Below are 21,524 nucleotides of genomic sequence, written 5' to 3' on the forward strand. Positions count from 1 at the left end.
CATACATGCTTTATCAATCAGCAAATGTGGCTATGGACCATTAACTTTTCTCCTTAGGGCAAACCTATCCAAGCATCTCCTGAAAGTGGATCTTTGTTGCATCACTTAACATCCACCACAAGAGGTAAGTGTCTGGGTCTGAGTGCATTTACAGAACATCTTTGGTGATGTCAGTATGGACGCCTTGCATGTCTTTACTTTTAGCTGTTTTATAGCTTATGATTTGTATGCAAAATGATGCTTTGCACATATGTTACACATCTTATTCTATGTGGATCTGATTTATGGCGAGACGAGCCCACTCACAATAAAGGTGCCTGTATTTAAAATGTCCAGGGTGAAAATAAATGAATAAATCATAAGAAATACATCTTATTCTATGTGGATCTGATTTATGGAGAGACGAGCCCACTCACAATAAAGTTGCATGCAGGAAATAATTGTAATTCATTGAAATGCTCCTTTGATTTCAGTCCTTTTTTGAAATACCCTATTAACTTAACTTGAAATAAAGAACGTTATTAAGTGTCATAGGGAATGTATTAATAACCTAAATGAATGTATGATACACATGACAGAATATAATCACTAAAAAATTCAATTGCGTCTATAATTTGTGCTTGTGTTGCCATTCGCATACAAATACAGGTAGCACTACTATTAGATTTTACAAGCCTTTTCGTAAAGACATTATACATTCTGTAGATGTATTTTCACAACATATCAATTCTATATAAACTACTGCATTTCCGATAATAGAATTCTGCCAGGAAGTTTTCGACAACCCAATCCTTCAGACCCCTCCCTTGTCTACCGTTGATTCCATTAAACCAACTGTGATATAATTTACCAGTGACACTCGGCACCATTACACTGCCACAGACGCAATCAGAAATCTAAACGTGATGGACCACATCCTTGTATAGTGTCTAATTACTAATTGTTCTAATATCACATTTCGGCAGAGGGGCTGAGGTGCCTGATCAATCGAGTACATTTTTCTTTTCTTTTTTTAAAGGTTTTGTGGTCTGTAAACTTTATTGACCGGAAAGTACTGAGTGAAATGGAGGGTGAGAGAGAAGGGAGGACATGCAGTATATTGTAGGAGCCGGGAATCGAACTCGCGACACTGCCTAGTATAGTACTTCAGAGTAGTTCAAACTGAAAAATGACTACCGGTACATATATGTTTTGTAGTGTGCCTGAATGAGAATAGGTACGTCATACAGATTATTAAAAGGTGATCACACAATAAACATGGACATACATTATTAAATTACATAAATCACTGAATGTATCTTGTCGATTTTTTGCATAAACCTAAATCATAACTTTGAAAATGTTGTTTCATGAGTGAGCCAGACTGGCTGTTATGTGCTGGCCTGTAAAAGGTTCAATGACTGGTGATGCAGTGCTGTTTGTGTGTTTAAAGTTGCCTTGGAAACTAAATAAGGACCCAAAATTAGAAGCAGAATTTCTCCAAATTAGTCTTACTGGAAAGTCTTCCTGATTTTCTCTAATGTTAATGTAAGAGTCATGATTTATATGTCTAATATATTACAAGTTCATAATTGTATTGCATTTATTGGAGATTGACGAGAAAATAAACTCATGTTACATTACCAATTACCATGTGAGCTGGAGTGGAGATGTTGTAACTGTAAATGAAGAATCCCTTATAATAGGCATATCTTTTATACAACACAACAACATACATCTAAAAAAAGAAAATCAGTGGATTAAATTAAAACAAAAGCCCTGCAACACCAGGATGATAAAGCCTATTGCTCAGTCTTGTGAAGCCCTCACCTGTGCATTGTTTTCACACTTGGAGCTCTGTGCTCATTAGCTCCCCGATAACGTCTTTGAATAGCGACTATAATAGGACTCCAGTCCAGTCTGGTATGAGGTCCTAATGTGCCTGGGACACTTTAGTCCCTGTAGTTATTACAGAGCGTTAGATCATTGAAGTTAACATCCCCCTGCCATACAGTGTTGTGTTAAATACGATGGAAGACACTTACAACAACAATTAACATAAAAAGGAACTATCATTTAGATTCATATACTTAAGCAGCAAACCTTTTGGATTGCTGGAGCTTTTTGAAAGACTGCATCTGCCTTAATCTAGTGAAAATGAAAGATATGAAAAAGCTGTGGAGGCTCAATTTCAGAGGCTTTTCCATTCCCGGAGCTGTGGGCTATGCAGGTGAGGAAACAGATTTATTCTTGAGCGTGTGGATGTCTCTGCAGGAAAACCAGTGTTGTGTTGTGGCAGTGGTGCAAAAGAAGCACTTTTTGTTTTTTGGACATGGCGAATGGGCTAAAATTGCCTATATGTTTAACAAGGATATTATTTATTCATATCATACATCTCATTGTAGACTAAGAGCAAAATGTATATGCAAAGACTGTTTCGTCCTGGTTCAATTATTTGAAATGCCTTCTCTATTTTTACACTTCCTGCTTACATTACAGACTTGAATTGTCTATTGTTCAACAGAGCTCTGGACATGCAGTGTGTTTTATTTCTCTCCATGCCCAACAATTGCTGCTGGTGCACTGTGTTCCTGCTCTGCAACATTCCCATCATTTACAGGTCACACGCAGAAGCCCAGACACTATAACGACAACACAACAACTTATTCAAAGCACCCGCAGTTCCCTCCGGATTCATCTCGTCTCGTGGCGGCAGACCCTAATTGGGGAGAGAGATGTCACACTGAGATTGCTATTGGAAATTGGGACTCAAAGTCGATTCTCATCACTCTCACAGAGCTGATCAGTGCCAGAACACACCGCGCCCCTCATCTGATTCGTGCTTATTTATTGTAGTGCTCAATTAACATGTGCAAGCACAATCTTCTGGGTACTTTACATGGAGACTATTCATATCAACACTCCATTCTTTCCGGTCTAACTGGTTGCTATTTTAATTTAGGTCCTTAGAGCTGATTAGAATAGCATGGATTTCTCTTGCAGCATGTGAGATTGTTGGCAGTCATTAAGAAGTGGAAAATTCATGGAGCTCATTATGAACAGTACTCAACGAATTGCTTGAGGCATAGCCATATTATATTGTATTATATATTATTATATGTTTATACACCCAGCTTAAAATCTATTATATCTACGTCGTATTTGTATTTGATCAATGATGATGATTGTTTGTCCCCACCATAACCCAAAATTCCCAGTGGTTCTTATAACTTGCAACCTGAAATATATTTATATTTATCTAATTGTCCAAATAAAACAAATTAAATAATTTGTTTAAATGTAGTATTTGTCCCTTTCATCCACTGTTTTCCTCTTTGTTGGGTCTTTTTCCGCCTGTAAAGGATTCATTTGAAGGGAGACATTGAGGGTGTGCAGACTCTGGGCTCAAAGCCAGCTGCAGCTTAGACTATCTGTGAGATAACCCTCCTTTCTCCCAGCTAATTGACTGTGGGGATGACAATTGTGTAGATTCCACTGACTTGACAACCATCAATAGAGGCATTTGTGGTGGAGTATGTGTCCACTAGCAACCTCTGACACACACATTTCTGCTGGGAACTAGGCATCCAAGATGATAAACTGCACTGCAACCCTTTTCATGCATGTTTGAGTTGGATTTGTGGTCCATGTTTGATGTACTAGCTGTTGTGCTTCTTCAGAAGACTGTTGGCTGAGCATTGCAATCACAAGAGAACAACATCTCTGCACTTTTGGAAGATTTGCCTTCATTTTCCACAGAACTTTGAGTTACATGGGTGTGCGCAGTACTTGTAAATTTGGGGTTCTTGTAGTGCATAAAATAACAACATTAATTTGAATATTGGAAGGGCGAGGGCATTCTTCCAAATGTCTTTGGTTCTCAACAAAAAAAGCAAGTTTGCATTAGGTGCATTTTGGGTGTAGTACTATTGCGGCAATAGTATTGCCTATATGTTAGTTTATGTATAGAACACATATAGTTACATGTGACATAGCCTGAGCATATAATCTAAATGTTATGGATTTAATAAATAAGTCTTTTAAACTTATCGTAGTTGTGACGTGACAGAAACAGTGGTAATTGTGAGAGTTGGCTCAGTGGTTAGCTGCTAAATGAGTCTCTGATACAATGGCTGCTTGTTAGTACTGTGTAATAAAAAGCTGTGAAAAATGAGACTGCAAATTATGTCACTTTTAAGCACTCAGTTTGAAATAAAATTAAAACATTTTTTTGTACCTTGTGAGTCGGACTGTTCAGTGAACAGAGCCTGAATAAGGCTACATTTGTTAAAAAAACACAAAAGAATTAGCATATTGAGTGATCACGTGTCACTTGAAGAGTTCAGTGTATTGTGAGTTAACCTTATTTTCTTAATTTGTTCCTTTTTGTCCACTATTTGATAGAGGAAACGATGAAGCTTCTGGGTATGTTAATAGAAAGCTGTAGGAACCAAACACAATTTTTTTTTTTTTAGAAACAATCAAAAATGTGTTAAATAGCTTCAGCTTTTAAAGTTTTGCCCAAACTAGACCAGTCTTTCCGACACCAGCTTTACACCTCCTTTTATTTACCAAAGAAAATATAGGCGGCAGTTAAAATCTGATAATCCTCTGTACATTGTTCGTTATGCTTATAATTAGAGTAAATCAGGCATCAGAGTGTTTAGAACTGAAGTGTTCAGAAACAGCTTCAGTTTGAATTGGGGCTCATTTTAGTCAGGCGTTTTAGGAAAAATAGGCCCTAAGCTTAAGGGGTGTTAAACCCCTTACATATTACATCCTGAAGCTCCCGAACCTCTTTTTTACTTTGGTAATTACTGAACCAATTTGCAGCAGTGCATTATCCACTTTAAAAAGTCTAAGTCTTAAGCAGGAGCAGTAAAATGGAGACATAATGAAAATGTTTGCCTGTGGCCAAACATGAAGAACGAGCAGCGTGTTGGCTTCAACATGCAGATAATAGCACTGAGAGTAATTTGACAAATCCAAGCAGTGGCTATTTAAGTAATTTCTTTAGCCTTAATTCACACTGCAGGGCATTGGGGATGAGCAAAGAAAGAAAGGAAGATCTTTAAACAAGTACTGCATTAAAAGATGAAGGTAATTACTCATACCACTCAAGTCGACTTAAGCAAACTCTGTGTGTCCACTTTTTGTTTTGTTTATTTTGTTCTCCTTTTCTTTTCTTCACCTTTTCTTTCTTCTTCGTAAGGGAGCAGCAGCAGCTGCAGCAGCAGAGGTTTGGTAATGAGGATCAGTGTTGTTTTAAACATGAAATGGTTGTACAAGGGGGGTGGGATCAATAAGAACCATTACCTCTTTTCTCTAATGATGCTGCCACCTCCTCTGCACACTCTGCCCCATGTCTGTGGCCATTCCCTTACACATTCCAATATCAGATGGGAGGAGGTTATGAATTATCGAATCCCAAGGGCAATGTGCCTGGCCGCCAATTACCTGTATGAAAAATGACCCTTTCTTTGGACGTGTGAGCGTGCTTGAGAGAGAAGGAGAGAGGCACAAGAGGCTGACACAGAACAGCTGGTGTCAAACAATAATGGACAGTCACGCTTCCTCTGTCTGTTTGTCTGGCTGTGACGCACTTAATCTCCATTTTTCTTACTTAACTTGTTCATGTTTGGGGCGTGTGAGATGCAAACAAGCTATAAATCAGTGTCTTGCCCATTGAAATGAGAAAATGTTTCAACCTTATGACACTTTGTATATGCTAAAACTGTTAAAGAGTGTTTCTAATGGGCAACAATCAGTGAAATCTGCAGTGAACAATACTGTGTATCATAGGATTATGGTTGATGTGCCAGTATTCAACAAAACAAATGGATTTAAATAATGTTGCAGTTGTGATACCTGCCAAGTGACAAAGGAATACTGTATGTTGTCTTGCCTATGGACGGATTAGCCGTGTGGTTCAGGGAAATTTAACCACAAATCTCTGAGATGAATATCTCTGCCCTGTATTGTTCTGGGAGAACAGATAAATAATGATTTATCCAGCATTTATCATACCACCATTAACCATTCTGGTCTCATGCTTGTTTCGCAAACAACAGTTCTAGTCCTGTGACATATTTTTGTAATGTGATATTTATGTCTCCTAATGTCCACAGTTGTCTGAGTGCTGTTAGCACTGTCACTAGGAGACCTGCATATAACACGTATTGGCTGCTGTGCAAGTGAGTGATGGTAATTGAAAGAACAAACAGTTGCAATTACTTGTAAAACTAATTAACAGTGTTTTATATGTGCTCATAAAGCCATGGTAACAGATGATAATTGTCTCTCTTTTCCTCACATATGTCTGCCTCCGGGCCTGTCCTATCAATGCAGCCTCTCACTGGTGGAAGTGGGTCCCTCTCAGGCCTTGGCTCCCATGTGGATCTGTCATGTCTGATTCTGTTATCACGTCTCTATTGAACAAAATATATCTTTACTGTACTTTTGCTACCTGTCAGCGAGGATGGCTAGCTGTCATCATCCACACACAAGCACGCACACACACACACACACACACACACACCAGCAAACAATGAAATTATTGCAGGTCTCTAGTGTATCTTTTCTGTCCATTTAGCTCTTTCTATGTGGGGAAGTGCTTGGTGCTGATATACAGCATTTGAGCTATGATTGAATTACACTGATGGGAACATCAATTACAGAGTGTGGTACCAGAAAGGATTTAACCAAGCTCTGCAGATAGCATTACATTCTGCAGTGCTACTGGGAAGAAAAAAACAGTCTGTCTTTGTAGTGTTTATAAAATCGAAAATATCATTGAACTTTAATGTAAACATACATTTGTGTCTACTCTTTTGAGTTTCCCCATAAATCTGTATTTCACATTTTACATATATTCCACCTATTTATTTTGTGCTGGATGTCTGACCATGCAGTCGAACAAATGCCTAGTGCCTATTTTGAGCTACATATCGTATACCAAGTGTAAATCAAGTGTTAATCTGACACTTGGCATGTCAGCTTACTGTGTTCTTAATGCTGTCACTCACACTGTGTTACTTTACTTTGATTGAAGTGTAACTCAGTGTGAATCTTGACAGAGAGTGTGACTTGTCTTTATGCTCAGAACAAGGTCTTTAAGTTAAGGTTAGACTAAGGTTAGGGACAGGGCCACCACAGTATAGTGCTCCCAAAGAGCACCATCACTGAGGCTAATGCTTGTGTCTGATTCATTGCCATATGCAGCAATAACACACTCCCTGTATGTCATGTCAGTGGCGCTGGCTGCAGGCTGGTACAAGAAACATCCACAAGAAATAAGAGGCATATTCCTTAACTGTAAACTTGTGATCAATAAATCAATTGTAAAAACATTTAGCATTTTATATGGGGACAAATTCTCAAATGTAAATTATAATTTTTCTTTTTTGAATCAATGACCATATCGTTTGCATGTTCCTTGACATTAATGAAATGTACCATATTTTCTGGACTATAAGTTGCACCTTTTTACATAGTTTTGGCCGGGGTGCAACTTATACTTATATTTATATTTATACTTATACTCCGAAGCGACTTATATGTGATATTATTTGTTATTTTCACACTTGCAACCGCATTTCATACTCCAGTGTGACTTATATATGTTTTTTTTCTTCTCTATTATGCATTTTTTGGCTGGTGCGACTTATACTCCGGTGCTTATAGTCCGGAAAATACGGTATAGCAATAGTGTTTCCATGTGTTTGAAGGTTTGTTTGAAATGTCTTCCTTACTGCATTTTTGGGGGGAACAATGGAATTTCTGAGGCCATTTTACTAAAGTGTATTTTTTACTCACACTTCTCACACTGACCAATTAAAGCAATTCGCATTCTTAACAATTTTTTCATACGCTTTTTGCAAATGGATTTGTATAATTCTGAGCCTGATTCATTAGGGTATTGTTAACACACCGTAGAGAGGGACACCCAGGTTCAAAGTAAAAGTCCAGCAGCATGCCGTAGTTCTACAAAGTATTGAGTTTGCCTTCAAGCCTTTTCCAAATAGCTGCATGTTGTGTGGCCTACGGTGCTTTCCTATAGTGCAGAGCTGGGTTCACTTAAGAGCTGCACAATTTGAGAAAAATATCTACGATTCACTTTATGATGTATGTCTTAATCATAGTATTCTGTTCACTTTTCAAACATGTCCAGGAGAATTTACAAAAACACTTGAAACTGACAAACCAATAAAAGATTCATGTAGCAGAACATGCCTGTGCAGATTTTCCACAGGGTAAGCAGCTTTAATGCAGGATAAAACCAGATATTTTGTTGCTAGTGGAGGAAGTTATGGTATTTCAAAAATGCTGCCTTTTCAATATTCCATTTGTGTCCAATAAGATTGAAATGTTGATTCAACTGCGATGAATTGTGCTGCCAGATTTCACTTGTGTCCTGTTTCGTGCCCAGTTTAGACCTGATGCAGACTTGGTTTTGATCATGTTCTAGTCCTGGTTTAGCCCTGGTCGAGTCTTGTGCAAGTGTGAACACACCTTTAATCTCCTCTTGTTTCTTGCCTGTCAGATGATAAAAGATCAGATAACACAGAGCCCATAACATTATAGCAGCCTTATACTCACGCAGCATCAGCACCCTCGCGAACCAACTGAAAGGCTCCCTCTGGTGGTATCCATAACCACTGCACCGACCCCAGCGCCGCAGAAAAGAGGGCAGAGAACACGAAACGACCGCGATCGCGAGTGTAAAAGCCCAGGCGCGCGTGGGCTTCACTCAACCACTTTTACTGTCATACATAATTGGTCCGGCGGGGGTGTGGAGGTGCAGTTAAGGCCTGCCCCATTAGGTATCAGACAAAGTATAGAGCTTTTAATTGGCAGTTTGATGCTGGCTGGCCTGGGGGTAAAGTCTGCACAAGGCACAACAATATGAAAGAGGTCCAAAGCAAAGCGCGCGCGGGGGGACTCTTGGCACTTTGGAACATCATGTTGCGTAAAGAGAGGATATTCAAATGAGCAAATGGAATTCCAACCCTTGTTCAAACCAGTGGTCCTGGTGCTTGACCCGTGCAACCATCCGACTCACTTTTTATTCTATGCAAGGGTGAGAAAAAAAAAGAAAAAAAATAGAGAGAATAAACTTGGCGTATAACGGGAACTACGTGACGACAGATGCTTCAACAACCTGTGCATCTCCAAAGTGCGGTGCCCGGCCGCGCTCATCTGTGTGTGTTTCAGTGTGCCAGCGTCCTCCTCCTCCTCCTCCTCCTCCTCCTCCTCCTCCTTCTATCTCTACTCCTCTCTCTCCGTTCACAGACAGGGGCGGTCGTTCTCAGTCTGCGCACATATTCCACTTGGCCACAATCACTCGGAGTCCACAGACACTGCGCTGATTGAACGAGCGCAGGAAAAAGGGGAGGCTCGTTGTCAGAGCGCGTGATTGTGTTAACGCCGGGGTTCCACTATAGAGCTCTGATTCCGGTCCGAGGCTGAGAAAAACGAGGCAACAAAGAGTTTACATCCAAGGGACAAGGATCGTTCTGACTGTTTTAGTTTTTAGTGTTTTTTCTGTGTGTTTTACCTCGGGAAATAAGAAAGAAAGAAAAGAGCGTCTGTCAGCGGATGCGCTCCATGCTTAAAGGGGACAAAAAAAGTTCACCAGAATGGACATGAAATAAGCGGGTTTGGAGCATCAAAAACGCTGATATTTTCAACCAACAACACTGCAGAGTTTATTCTGGATCAAAGGGGATTTATAACTTTTATTTTTGATTCCCTCTGTGACGGTGAGGCTCGGAGGAAAGCGGAGCAGTCTTGTTTGGGGGAAGCCGGAGGAGTGCGCACGGCTCGGTGCCCGCACTGACCAGAAGACGGGACACGGGAGCAAGGTACGGAATGTAAACCTGTCCCCGGTGTCCTGTGTTTGACGGCATCTTTGTGCTCGTCCCGGAGTTCGCGCTCTGAACCATTTTGCCCAGACTTTCACACCGTTTCTCTAAAACCAACGTGGACAAGCACAAGTTTGCATACAACCAGACACTTAACAAACATGATTAACTACCACCTTTATTTGTGGAGGGGGGGAATAAAATAAAATGTGTAATGCAGTTATTAATTCATAACATATTGGTAATTCAAATATCCTCATTAGGCCTACAACATCTTTCATTAGGTGGATTGCCAAACGAATTCACGACGCACATTTATAACTTTTAACCAAGTCTGTGCAAAGTTAGATGCCAAAGATCATGGGCAGTAGGAGAAGGAGCCAGAACGGACCTGGAGCAGAGCCCGGAGAGGTCATCTAAACGTTATTAATCTGGGTCGTCTATAGACAGTGTCATTCCCCCTCTTGTTCCATACAATCCTGCACAAATACTCATGTAATCCATGTGAGCCACGTCCTGCCCTCACTCTGCACACACCTGCTCCAAATTCATAGAACCAATGGTAACTTTGTCACAGAGAGACAAATCCAATCCTGTCAATCATGCAACACACAGCTCTTCTTCTTAAGCCTTGTGATTGAATTACCTGCCCTTTGGTTTGAATGAGGACATACAGTAGGCTGCGTGCCCAGGATAAATTGCTTTGTAATATTATTGTCAAGGCTTAAAACGTTTAAAATCCACTGGCACAGAAAACATGATCCAGAACAGTGTAGTAAGTTGTTTTGTGTTTTTGCCCTCTCTTAGGTTATGATGCAACTGAGCTGAACATGGAGTTTTTCTGGATTTTGTTATTTTGCTGCATTTGCTCACATGCCTGGGCCCAAGGAGTTTATGGTAAGAATACTAATATACTCATATTTACTAATGGACCTGTAATAGCTCTCCACATCAAAGCGCCGGACGGCTACCTGATGGGGCTTCAGCGTTAATTTGTTCAATGATTAGCCCGTAGCCTTCATTAAAGAGCTTCCACATGTGACTTTCACTACCACATGCTAATAATCTGCAATAACTGGCATTTAAAATTGTCAGAGAATAGCTTGAGGGAGGATCGACAGCAAATTAACTTGAAAGGGAGGTATTAATTCTTCGAAAGTCACACAAGGCGGCTGGAAAACATCCAGAAATACAGCGAAGGGGAACCCACCTAGTGTAAATCTAATCCTATTCCACTCTAAGGTTCATATAAATCTTCATGGCAGAATAATGAACGCATAGGGGAAAGGAGACAAAAACAAAGTCATAGTCAGGATTCAGAACATTTCAGTGACAGTGGCAGTTTCGCACGTTAAATATTGCAGAGAATAATTGTAATGCAGAACTAGAGGTGAAAGTACTCTAAAACTCTGATAAAATGCTGTGAATAGTCATGTGATTATGAAACCTTTGTTCCAATACTTGATATACAGTAACTTGAAATGCAGTACCACTCCAGTTACCATCACTACTATTATGCCCAATTTACATCAAGGTCAACATGTTTAATTTAGTCTGGGTTTTTGAGGTCAAATCATCGTCAGTAAAAGCATGAGGTTTGGAGCAGAATTCAGACTAGGGAGGAAGAAATTTGACAAATATGAAATGGTATTAATAGTCTGTATTGTTTATGTTTGTCAAGATTGAAAACCTTTTTATTAGCTTTAAATAAGAACGTAAGACAAAATCAAATTAAACTGAATATTGCCCAGCCTTTGCCAGTATTTGCACTATAGAGCCACTATAAATATAACTACTGCTACGACGACTTGCTTTTATTACTTTGCACAACCAGTGCTCACAACCAAGAAGCATCAGACAGACACATATATTTTCTCTGTAATGTTTAAAGGATATGCTCCACTCTTCTTGATCAGAACTTTTAAGAACATTTAGTGGTTTCCTCTTAAGGCTCCCTGTGTTACGCTGTGCTGTGTTTCGCTTTCTTTCCGTTACAAGCGTTTGGCCAGATTACGCACTGTCCCTCTGGGCTAGGTAAACACACAAAACGATCTGTCTGCTCTGATCCTGTGATTTTGACGGTTTAAGCCATGTGACAGCCGTAGAAAAACAGCTCTGTTTAGCGGTAGTGCGCGGGGAAGAGCGCTTCTTGTCATAAGCGATCGCATGGGCCCATTGTCATATCGCACGCTCCTGTTTCGCCCCGGCATGTATTTCTAATCAGCTAGTTACTCCATCCACCGCTATCGATCCTGTATTATATTATCCATCCATGCTTTTGAGTGGATACATACATTGATACTTTCGGCCTCATGTTTCACTTCTATTTCGGGTTGTATTTTGACAAAGAGGTGGCTTGACTCTGCGACAGCGCTGGATAAGGTCAGTAAGGGTGCACAGGGCGATTTCAACAAGCACTATCGGTTTATGTGTACATGGCTTTACTGCTTCATCCGGGATCATCTTTATTTTACTTCGGGGTTTGGGATGAAGCCGAGTAACAACGTGAGAACAGTATTCCTTTTTTCTCCTGGTATATGAAGGCAGTCTTTGAAAATGTTTGTTCATAAATGATCTGATAGACATGAGTTACATGAGTGGTTGTTTGAAATACTTTTGTATAGTATATTTGCAGTGATTTTTTTTTAATGTAACTACTTGGATTCAAATACTTTCACCTTGAGTTATATTATGTTGTATAGTGTAAAGAAAATAAAGACACTCCCTAGTATCAAAATAGCTTTTTTAAAATTTTGTTTCATTGCTTGTTTTGCATTCAAATAAGAGTAATTTTATTTCTCACAAATTAGAGAAGGAAGAATAGCACATGCACTCACTGTAAGAGCTGTTCTTTTTTTCTCACTAATTCAGGTACGTTTGAAACCTACATTTCATGATTAAATACCACAATATATTCCCCTGGTTTTAGAGAAGTGACTGTGTAATGAACACCACCAAATGAAGAAGAAACAGTTACTCAATATTAGTATTATGTATTCAGTTACATCCCAACACTGTATAATTATGCTTAACAAGTCCTCCATATGGTTCGGTGTGTTTTCAAGATTTTCTAGCACTGCACTAAGGAAATGCTTGTACATTTAAAGAAACTAACTAACTATAAATCTAAATAATCACTGTCTTAAGACTTTACACATCCAGTTACATACGGCACTAGTTTGTCTTAATCCAACTAACTCATTTCTGTGGATAATATGCAGATTAGAACTGAGAATTTATGCATGTGCGTCTCCTGGGCTCTGTCACAAATTCTCATCAGATGTTGCAGCGGTGTGGCGTAGCCTTGGAGTTTATTAGGCAAGAAAAATCCTCCTGCAGCGTCGTCTTGAGCAAAGTTGCCTTTTAGTCACTGCTGAGGGAGTCCCAGCTCTTTGTAAGTGTGTTAGATCCACATTTCCCCTGCGATGCTTGTAAAAGTAGTGCTCAGCTGTGCGTACCTGTGGAGCGGCTGTTTTATGTCGGCAAATCAGCAGCAATCAGAGGGGTTACTCGGGAAGAACAAAACGCTTGACAGTTTTGCGCCGTTTCAGTGAGCACATGAGAACGTCACGGGGAAAAAAACATAACAACAACAACAACAACAACAACAACTCATTCTCGTCGTGTAAACATGTTGAAAGTGCTTTTTCAGTTTTCATTTACTTGTTTAGCACTTGCAGGAGCAGGCAGATGTGACTCGGTGTCCATCGGGAACCGGAGCTTTGCAAGTGTTGCTTGATTGATGTCAGCGCTTTACGTCTGTGAGCTTCATTTACTGTGGCCGCCCTCGAGTCTATTTAAAAAACGTGTGTGTGTATGTTTGCCTATAGGACGCCGGTTGCAGGTGTTAGCTCTCGTCTGTGTGTGAGCGAGCGAGCATGTTAATGTGAAAATTGAACGCGTGTGTGTGTGTGTTAGAGTCCAATGCTGTGAGTGCGCCTGTTTGTTGGTATGTGGGAAGTGTTTGCGCGGCCGCCTCACTTTTCTTCCCACCGCAACAGTTTGCTGGCTCAGCAGGGACTTGTAGATCCGTCACTGTTTCTCTTGCAGTGCCGCACTATCGATTGTGCTCGTGTGAGTTTTGATAGGCTGTCAAACAGGCTCCCATCTCGTGTCAGTTGCGGAGAAAGAATTGTCTACAAATTAGCCTCAAAAGCAGATGGAAAGATAACCATTTTGTTTGATAAATGCCTTTTGATATTGCTTTTTCATTTTCAATTCAGAGAAAATGAGAGGATGCACAGAGAGTGGTGAGTGTTCCCGTTTTTCACAGGCATCACGTCTATGATCCTCACTGAGAAACGGTAACCTCTCTTCAGATACTGTAAAAAGGGTTCAGAAAATGATTATGGTGAGAATATACGGTTTGTTCTGTCACTTCCACTGAGAGAAGGCTGCACAATATATTGCAATCGAACTGAATCACAATTTCAGTTATTATTTCAGGTATTATTAGTATAAGAGAATGCCCCCTGCAATGAACAAAATACTGTGTTTTTTTACAGAAAAGCCTTGCTGAAACTCTACAAATATGGCTCTGGAATTCATGTGATTCTTGTCTAATTTCAGTCTCTCAAATGTTAAAGCTTCTGGAGTCTATAATGTGCCTTCTCAACATAATCCTACTTGTTAAATATGATCACAAATCTAACATTCGCAACATCGCAACATTTGATTTCTTCCCAAAGTCGTGCAGCCCTAACAGAGAGAGAAGATGAATGAAACAAAGAACAAATGATGAAACCGACATCCACAGAGGATATGACTTATGACAAAGAAGAAAAGTGTCTCTTCAACTTCCTTTTTTTTTGCACTGCCTCACACTCTGCCAAGCAACACAGTTCACAGGGACACCAAATTATTAATCGCTCACAAAGTCACACCACACCATTAGCTGCTACTTTAGACGGCATCGACACAGCATCAGTCAGCAATATGATGCTTCATTATTGCCTTGTTAACAGGAAATCTCATGAACCGAAATCAATGCGTGTTTTATACCTCTAAAAGTATCATCTTTCATCTGGGCAATACATCGGAAAATATATAATATCGTAAATGTTGTTTTGAAAATATGAAAAATTTGAATACATATAATAATTTAGTAAAAAAATAGTAAATATATACTATATATTTTTTTTTACTATTTGATTATATATATATAATATTAAACATTATTTCAGTCCATTCACATTTCTCAGATATTTAGATACATTTAATGACACATTTGAACACATTGAATTGCAAGACTAAAACAGGACAAAACCAGAGACTAAAACAGGACTAAACCAGAGACGAAAACAGGACTAAACCAGAGACTAAAACAGGACTAAACCAGAGACTAAAACAGCACAAAACCAGAGACAAAAACAGCACAAAACCAGAATTTATACAGGTCTAAAACAGCACAAAACCAGAATTTATACAGGTCTAAAACAGCACAAAACCAGAATTTATACAGGTCTAAAACAGCACAAAACCAGAATTTATACAGGTCTAAACCAGGCCGTCACCAAGGATTACAGCAGGACGAACACGAGACTAAAACAGCCATGAACTAAAACCGGGACTTAAGCAGGACTAAATCAGGGACAGCACAAGGACTCAAAGACTAAACCTATTTGTATTTATGTTCGTATATTTCTTTTATAAATGGACCTTTAGTCCGGAATAGATGTTGAATGAATCGAAAAAAAAGAGAAATGAATAAATCAAGACTAAAACAGGTCTTAACCAGGGAAAAAAACAGAGACAAAACCAGGACTAAATCAAGACTAAATCAAGACTAAAACAATAATAATATTGTAACACATAATAATAATAATAATAATAATAATAATAATAATATTGTCCGAATATTATTTTTGAGATACTCCAAAAAAGCATCAAGATGTGATTTTTTGTCAAAATTGCCCACCTCTAATCTTTTCATCTCATCAAATGTATTTGTGTACTTTCTTTCTTTGTATTTGTGTTTTGATGTGAGTTGTTAATAGCTAGTTCCAGCTCTTATTAGTCTCATTGAATTGGTTAAATGAGCCAGAAAGTTGTTACAAAACATTTGAACTTCAAGTTCATGTGAGAGTTTTGGCATTGCCACTGGCCATGCAACAAAGCAGTACATTCAAAAAGTGAAGAAGTAATATGCCTTAATTGCACTTAAACTTAACATAACTTTGAAGATGATGCCTTAGGAGGAATGTGAGCCTGGGAATTAAGTTTTAGTGTCGAAACGAATGCCCAACAGCCAACATCGGAGGAGGATCTTACTAATGCTTGAAGCCATCTTGATGCATTAGCCGGTTGCCAGGTTAAAGGCACTGACCTAGAAAGACGACATTTACAGGTTTACCGACCCTGGCCACTATACAGTAAGTTCCCCAGCGACTTTATCCCTCCATTCACGTCAGCACTTTTTTTTGTTTGTCTCTTTTATGTCTTCCCCACTGCTGAGTTTATTTTGGATGCTGAATATTGCCCTTTTCTAATAAGCATTCATAATTTATGGGTAGCTCTGGGGCAACGAGGAGGGGAAGAGGGAGAGAGGAGAGGGACGATGATAGGAAGTGACTGGAGCATTAATCTGAGATGTGTTTGATAGTGCTTTGCCTCCCACAGACGGACAGCTACAGCGCTGCCCACACACCACATAACATTGTCTTTTTCATCTTCAAGTACACGTATCCCTGGGTTAAGGCAAAGTTGGAAGTAACGCAATACTCTTGGAATTGGAACGTAAACGGATGTGTAAAAGTAACTAAATGTGTACTTCTGACTATGGCGTGTACTTAAAGTGAATGACAGCACTTTTGAACTTATTAAACTGCTTAGAAATGATTGCAGTTTACGTTATAATACGTTGTTGCAGTTCATATGTAATCCTAGCACTTTACTGAAGTACTTTGGCTTGAGTATTTGTTTGAAAGAACCCTGTCTTATCAGAGGTGTGTAATATGTTTACTTCAGTTACTGTTACTTTCTGAAGAAATTGTACTCCTCTGAGTAGTTGTTGGACGGCATACTTTACGGATATTTGTTTTAAAGTAACATTACTCATTAGTTTCCAAATGACATGAGCTTAATTTTGACCGTATTAAATTAGTTGAACATTTGTGTTTCTTGCACTGCTTTCCAGATATGATTCCAATTTCAAATGTTTGTGTCCAATCCTTTGAAAAAAAACACCTTTTATACATTGTTTCATGTTTTATCCTTCCAATTACATTAAGTCATATTATAAATCATATGCTTTGTTGAGGTGCAGCATCACAACACACTTTTTACTCTTACTTTTCTTTTACTTCTATTTTCTACTTCTACGTGAGATATAGTATTTGCATTAGAAGCAACGTTACTCTTACTTGAATACACGTTTTGGCTTCTACATATCTGCTTCTAGTGAGTACAGGCAACATAATTGCAGTACAAGCTCCCTGGTTATTTCTTACATAGATTTCATGTCCTCTATTTGAGCTGTGTAAAGTCCAATCAATGTCACTATTAATTGAGCAATTGACCTTGATTAAGATTCAAGAATTAGTTTAATAGCATATGAAATCTTCGCAAAGCTCGGGTATTAGGTAGGATTTTGGATTTCACATAATTACTGAAACATGCAGAACAAGCATTTAGAAGTATTAAACTATGATGTTTGACGTTTGATTGATATATTTCTGCTTTTAGTGGCAGTTCCAAGCCTGGATCAATGCAGACTATGGTAAAAGAGTATAGGAAAAAGGTTTCTGTGGGGGGAGAAAAGAGCTTAGCTAAAACAATTCTTGCTCAAGTAAACATATGTTACAAATACAAGTACTTCTGCCAAAGTAGGCAGGAAAAATACTACTTAAAATGTTCGTTTTTACTTTTTGTGCGATTTTAGATCAGTTTGTTTTATTGAAAAACCTGAATTATGTAGTTTTGAACCGCAATCCACATCATCTCTGATCTCTGGCAACCTGGAGCTGGCCATGCAGTGCACTTGTGTGTTTTTTTTGCTTTTGTTGGTACAGAAATGAGGGCAATTAAGACTTGAACTTACTCGTACTCACACGTAACCATTTATACTCAACTGCATTTGAAATCTCTTTGTAATGGACATTCATTATTGTGTTGTACATACAGGTAATATAACTTTATCCTGGTCCTTTTGTTGTAATAAGAGCAACATTTTTATTAAAGTTAGCACTGGGAACAAGGTCGAGAAAGCGATTACTTAGCTTGTATGTCCACTAGTGCGCTCTATGCTTTCTTTTGTGTTTACATCTCCTGTGGCTCAAATTCTCATTCTTCTCGTAAAAAGACTTGATGTTACAGGACGGGAACAATTCTATTAACCTGCGGGTCAGCTGCGGAGGCATAGGCCTGTGTCTGTGGTGATGTGGTGACCAGGGTTTACACTGGCCACACTTCCCAGGGCTGCACGATAACAGTGTTCACACAATCACCACTCGGAAGCTCAGATTTATTACCCTTAGTTTATCTATTACACTCAGAGGGCAACGTGGGGACAGGCAACAGGTAAAGAGGACTTGATCTATAACATCTATATAATCTGTGAATCTGTGAACAATGAACAAAGAGAAAGAAGAGGATTCCAGGGCTAAGTTAGTGTTGACCAGTCAGAAAGTGTATGGTCATTAGGGCCGCAGCTGGAATAATTGTGACTAGTCGACGATAATCATGATTGTATTTTGGTACTTGTTTTTCCTATCTGGACTATACAGACTTTAAAACACATGCCAAAAGACCTTTCATTTGAAAAACAACGGCATTATTACATAAAATTGTCAAAAGGGAATAAACTAGAAGCCTTTAATCAGTCATGTTCAAGCATTATTTGGTTAAAAATGTACAAACAATCTCAATAGAAATAATTGTTTAACCAGTCGACTAATAGAAAACATAATCACTGATGTGTTGGTTACTAAAATAATCAGTATTTGCAGCCCTAATAGTCTTATAAATTGACACTGAGGTTACTGTATTCTTGATTTGTTCCTTTGCAGCAAAGATCAGATCAGAAGGACACATTTTAAACACATTTTATTAAACACTTTCTCTGTGTTAGTGAAAGTAGGAACGCAACTATTGCAACTTCAGATTATCTATAAATGTAATGAATAATGTTCTAGCAAGTCTGTGCAAACCCTTACAGAATGATGTGTTTAGCAATTAACCCTAGTAAATTACCCATCCTAGTAACATCAACACTAAACTGACTCTTTACTAATTACTGGTTTACATAGTGGTAAATCCTCTCCTTGAACCGACACCTTAACGTGGTGGAGGGGTTTGAGTGCCCGAATGATCCCGGGAGCTATGTTGTCGGGGGCTTCATGCCCCTGGTAGGGTCTCCCAAGGCAAACAGGTCCTAGGTGACGGGTCAGACAAAGATCGGTTCAGAAGCCTCTTATGATGACAACACGAACAAGGCAGTTTACGTCGCCCGGATCGGCGTCACCGGGGCCCCATCCTGGAGCCAGGCCTGGGATGGGTGCTCCATGGCGAGCGCCTGGTGGCCGGGTCTTACCCCACGGGGCCCGGCCGGGCACAGCCCGAAAGAGCGACGTGGGGCCGCCCTCCCGTGGGCCCACCACCCGCAGGAGGATCCATAAGGGGCCGGTGCAGAGAGATCTGGGCGGCAGTCGACGGCAGGGGCCTCGGCGACCAGATCTCCAGACACAGAGACTAACTCTGGGGACATGGAATGTCACCTCGCTGGGGGGGAAAGAGCCTGAGCTTGTGCGGGAGGTTGAGCGATACCGACTAGATATAGTCGGCCTCACCTCCACGCACAGTTTGGGCTCTGGAACCCATCTCCTCGAGAGGGGCTGGACGCTCCACTTCTCTGGTGTTGCCCGCGGGGAGAGGCGACGGGCTGGTGTGGGCTTGCTGATAGCCCCTCAGCTCAGCCGCCACGTGTTGGAGTTTACCCCGGTGAACGAGAGGGTCGCGTCCCTCCGCCTTCGGGTGGGGGACAGGTCTCTCACTGTTGTGGCGGCCTACGGGCCGAACAGCAGTGCAGAGTACCCGGCCTTCTTGGAGTCCTTGGGAGGGGTACTGGACAGTGCACCGACCGGGGACTCCGTTGTTCTACTGGGGGACTTCAACGCCCACGTGGGCAATGACAGTGACACCTGGAGAGGGGTGATCGGGAAGAACGGCTTCCCCGATCTGAACCCGAGCGGTGTTCAGTTATTGGACTTCTGTGCTAGCCACGGATTGTCCATAACGAACACCATGTTCAAGCACAAGGGTGTTCATCAGTGCACATGGCACCAGGACACCCTAGGCCGGAGGTCAATGATCGACTTTGTTGTCGTGTCATCAGACCTCCGGCCGCGTGTCTTGGACACTCGGGTGAAGAGAGGGGCAGAGTTGTCAACCGATCACCACCTGGTGGTGAGTTGGATCCGCTGGCGGAGGAGGAAGCCGGACAGACTTGGCAGACCCAAGCGCATTGTGAGGGTCTGTTGGGAACGTCTAGTGGAGCCCTCTGTCAGTAGGGTATTCAACTCGCACCTCCGGGAGAGCTTCTCCCATGTCCCGGGGGAGGCTGGGGACATTGAGTCCGAGTGGACCATGTTCTCCGCCTCCATTGTTGATGCGGCTGCGCGGAGCTGTGGTCGCAAGGTCTCCGGTGCCTGTCGTGGCGGCAACCCCCGAACCCGGTGGTGGACACCGGAAGTAAGGGATGCCGTCAGACTGAAGAAGGAGGCCTATCAGGCCACTCTGGCTTGTAGGTCTCCGGAGGTCATCGAGGGGTATCGGCAGGCCAAGCGAGCCGCGGCTCGTGCTGTCGCAGAGGCAAAAACCCGGGCCTGGGAGGAGTTCGGGGAGGCCATGGAGGAGGACTATCGGTCGGCACCAAAGAAATTCTGGCAAACCGTCCGGCGCCTCAGGAGGGGGAAGCAGTGTCTCACCAACACCGTTTACGGTGCGGGTGGAGGCCTGCTGACCTCGACTGGGGATGTCGTCGGACGGTGGAAGGAATACTTTGAGGATCTCCTTAATCCCTCAGTCACGTCTTCCGAAGAGGAAGTAGAGACCGGGGACTCGGAGGCTGGCTCATCCATCACCCAAGCTGAAGTCACTGAGGTTGTTCGCAAACTCCTCGGTGGCAGGGCTCCGGGGGTGGATGAGATCCGCCCTGAGTACCTAAAGTATCTGGATGTTGTAGGACTGTCTTGGTTGACACGTCTCTGCAACATCGCGTGGCGTTCGGGGACCGTGCCTCTGGACTGGCAGACCGGGGTGGTGGTCCCTCTGTTCAAGAAGGGGGACCGGAGGGTGTGTTCCAACTACAGAGGGATCACACTCCTCAGCCTCCCAGGTAAGGTCTATTCCAAGGTACTGGAGAGGAGAATCCGACCGATAGTCGAACCTCGGATTCAGGAGGAGCAGAGTGGTTTTCGTCCCGGTCGTGGAACACTGGACCAGCTCTATACCCTCCATCGGGTGCTCGAGGGTTCATGGGAGTTTGCCCAACCAGTCTACATGTGCTTTGTGGATCTGGAGAAGGCTTTCGACCGTGTCCCTCGGGGTGTCCTTTGGGGGGTGCTTCGGGAGTACGGGGTCCGGGGCCCTTTGCTCAGGGCTGTCCGGTCCCTGTATGACCGGAGCAGGAGCTGTGTTCGCATTGCCGGCAGTAAGTCAGACCTGTTCCCAGTGCATGTTGGACTC

The 21,524-nt window shown here is 41.4% G+C and overlaps 1 protein-coding gene across 2 annotated transcripts in view; it reads left to right on the forward strand.

The window, feature by feature from the left end:
* The first annotated feature begins 9,672 nt into the window (after positions 1-9,672).
* mdga1 (MAM domain containing glycosylphosphatidylinositol anchor 1) overlaps positions 9,673-21,524 on the forward strand; it is a 189,014-nt gene continuing 177,162 nt past the window's right edge. For both annotated transcript variants that reach the window (XM_072465520.1, XM_072465521.1), the window contains exons 1-2: positions 9,673-9,842; positions 10,650-10,739. In XM_072465520.1, the coding sequence (XP_072321621.1) occupies positions 10,673-10,739 (67 nt within the window). In that variant the 5' untranslated portion in view covers positions 9,673-9,842; positions 10,650-10,672. The remainder of the gene's footprint in view (positions 9,843-10,649; positions 10,740-21,524) is intronic.

The sequence above is a fragment of the Eucyclogobius newberryi genome, unplaced genomic scaffold (genome assembly GCF_026437365.1).
Source record: "Eucyclogobius newberryi isolate DKJ021-1_F unplaced genomic scaffold, fEucNew1.0.hap1 SCAF_5, whole genome shotgun sequence".
NCBI lineage: Eukaryota > Metazoa > Chordata > Actinopteri > Gobiiformes > Gobiidae > Eucyclogobius > Eucyclogobius newberryi.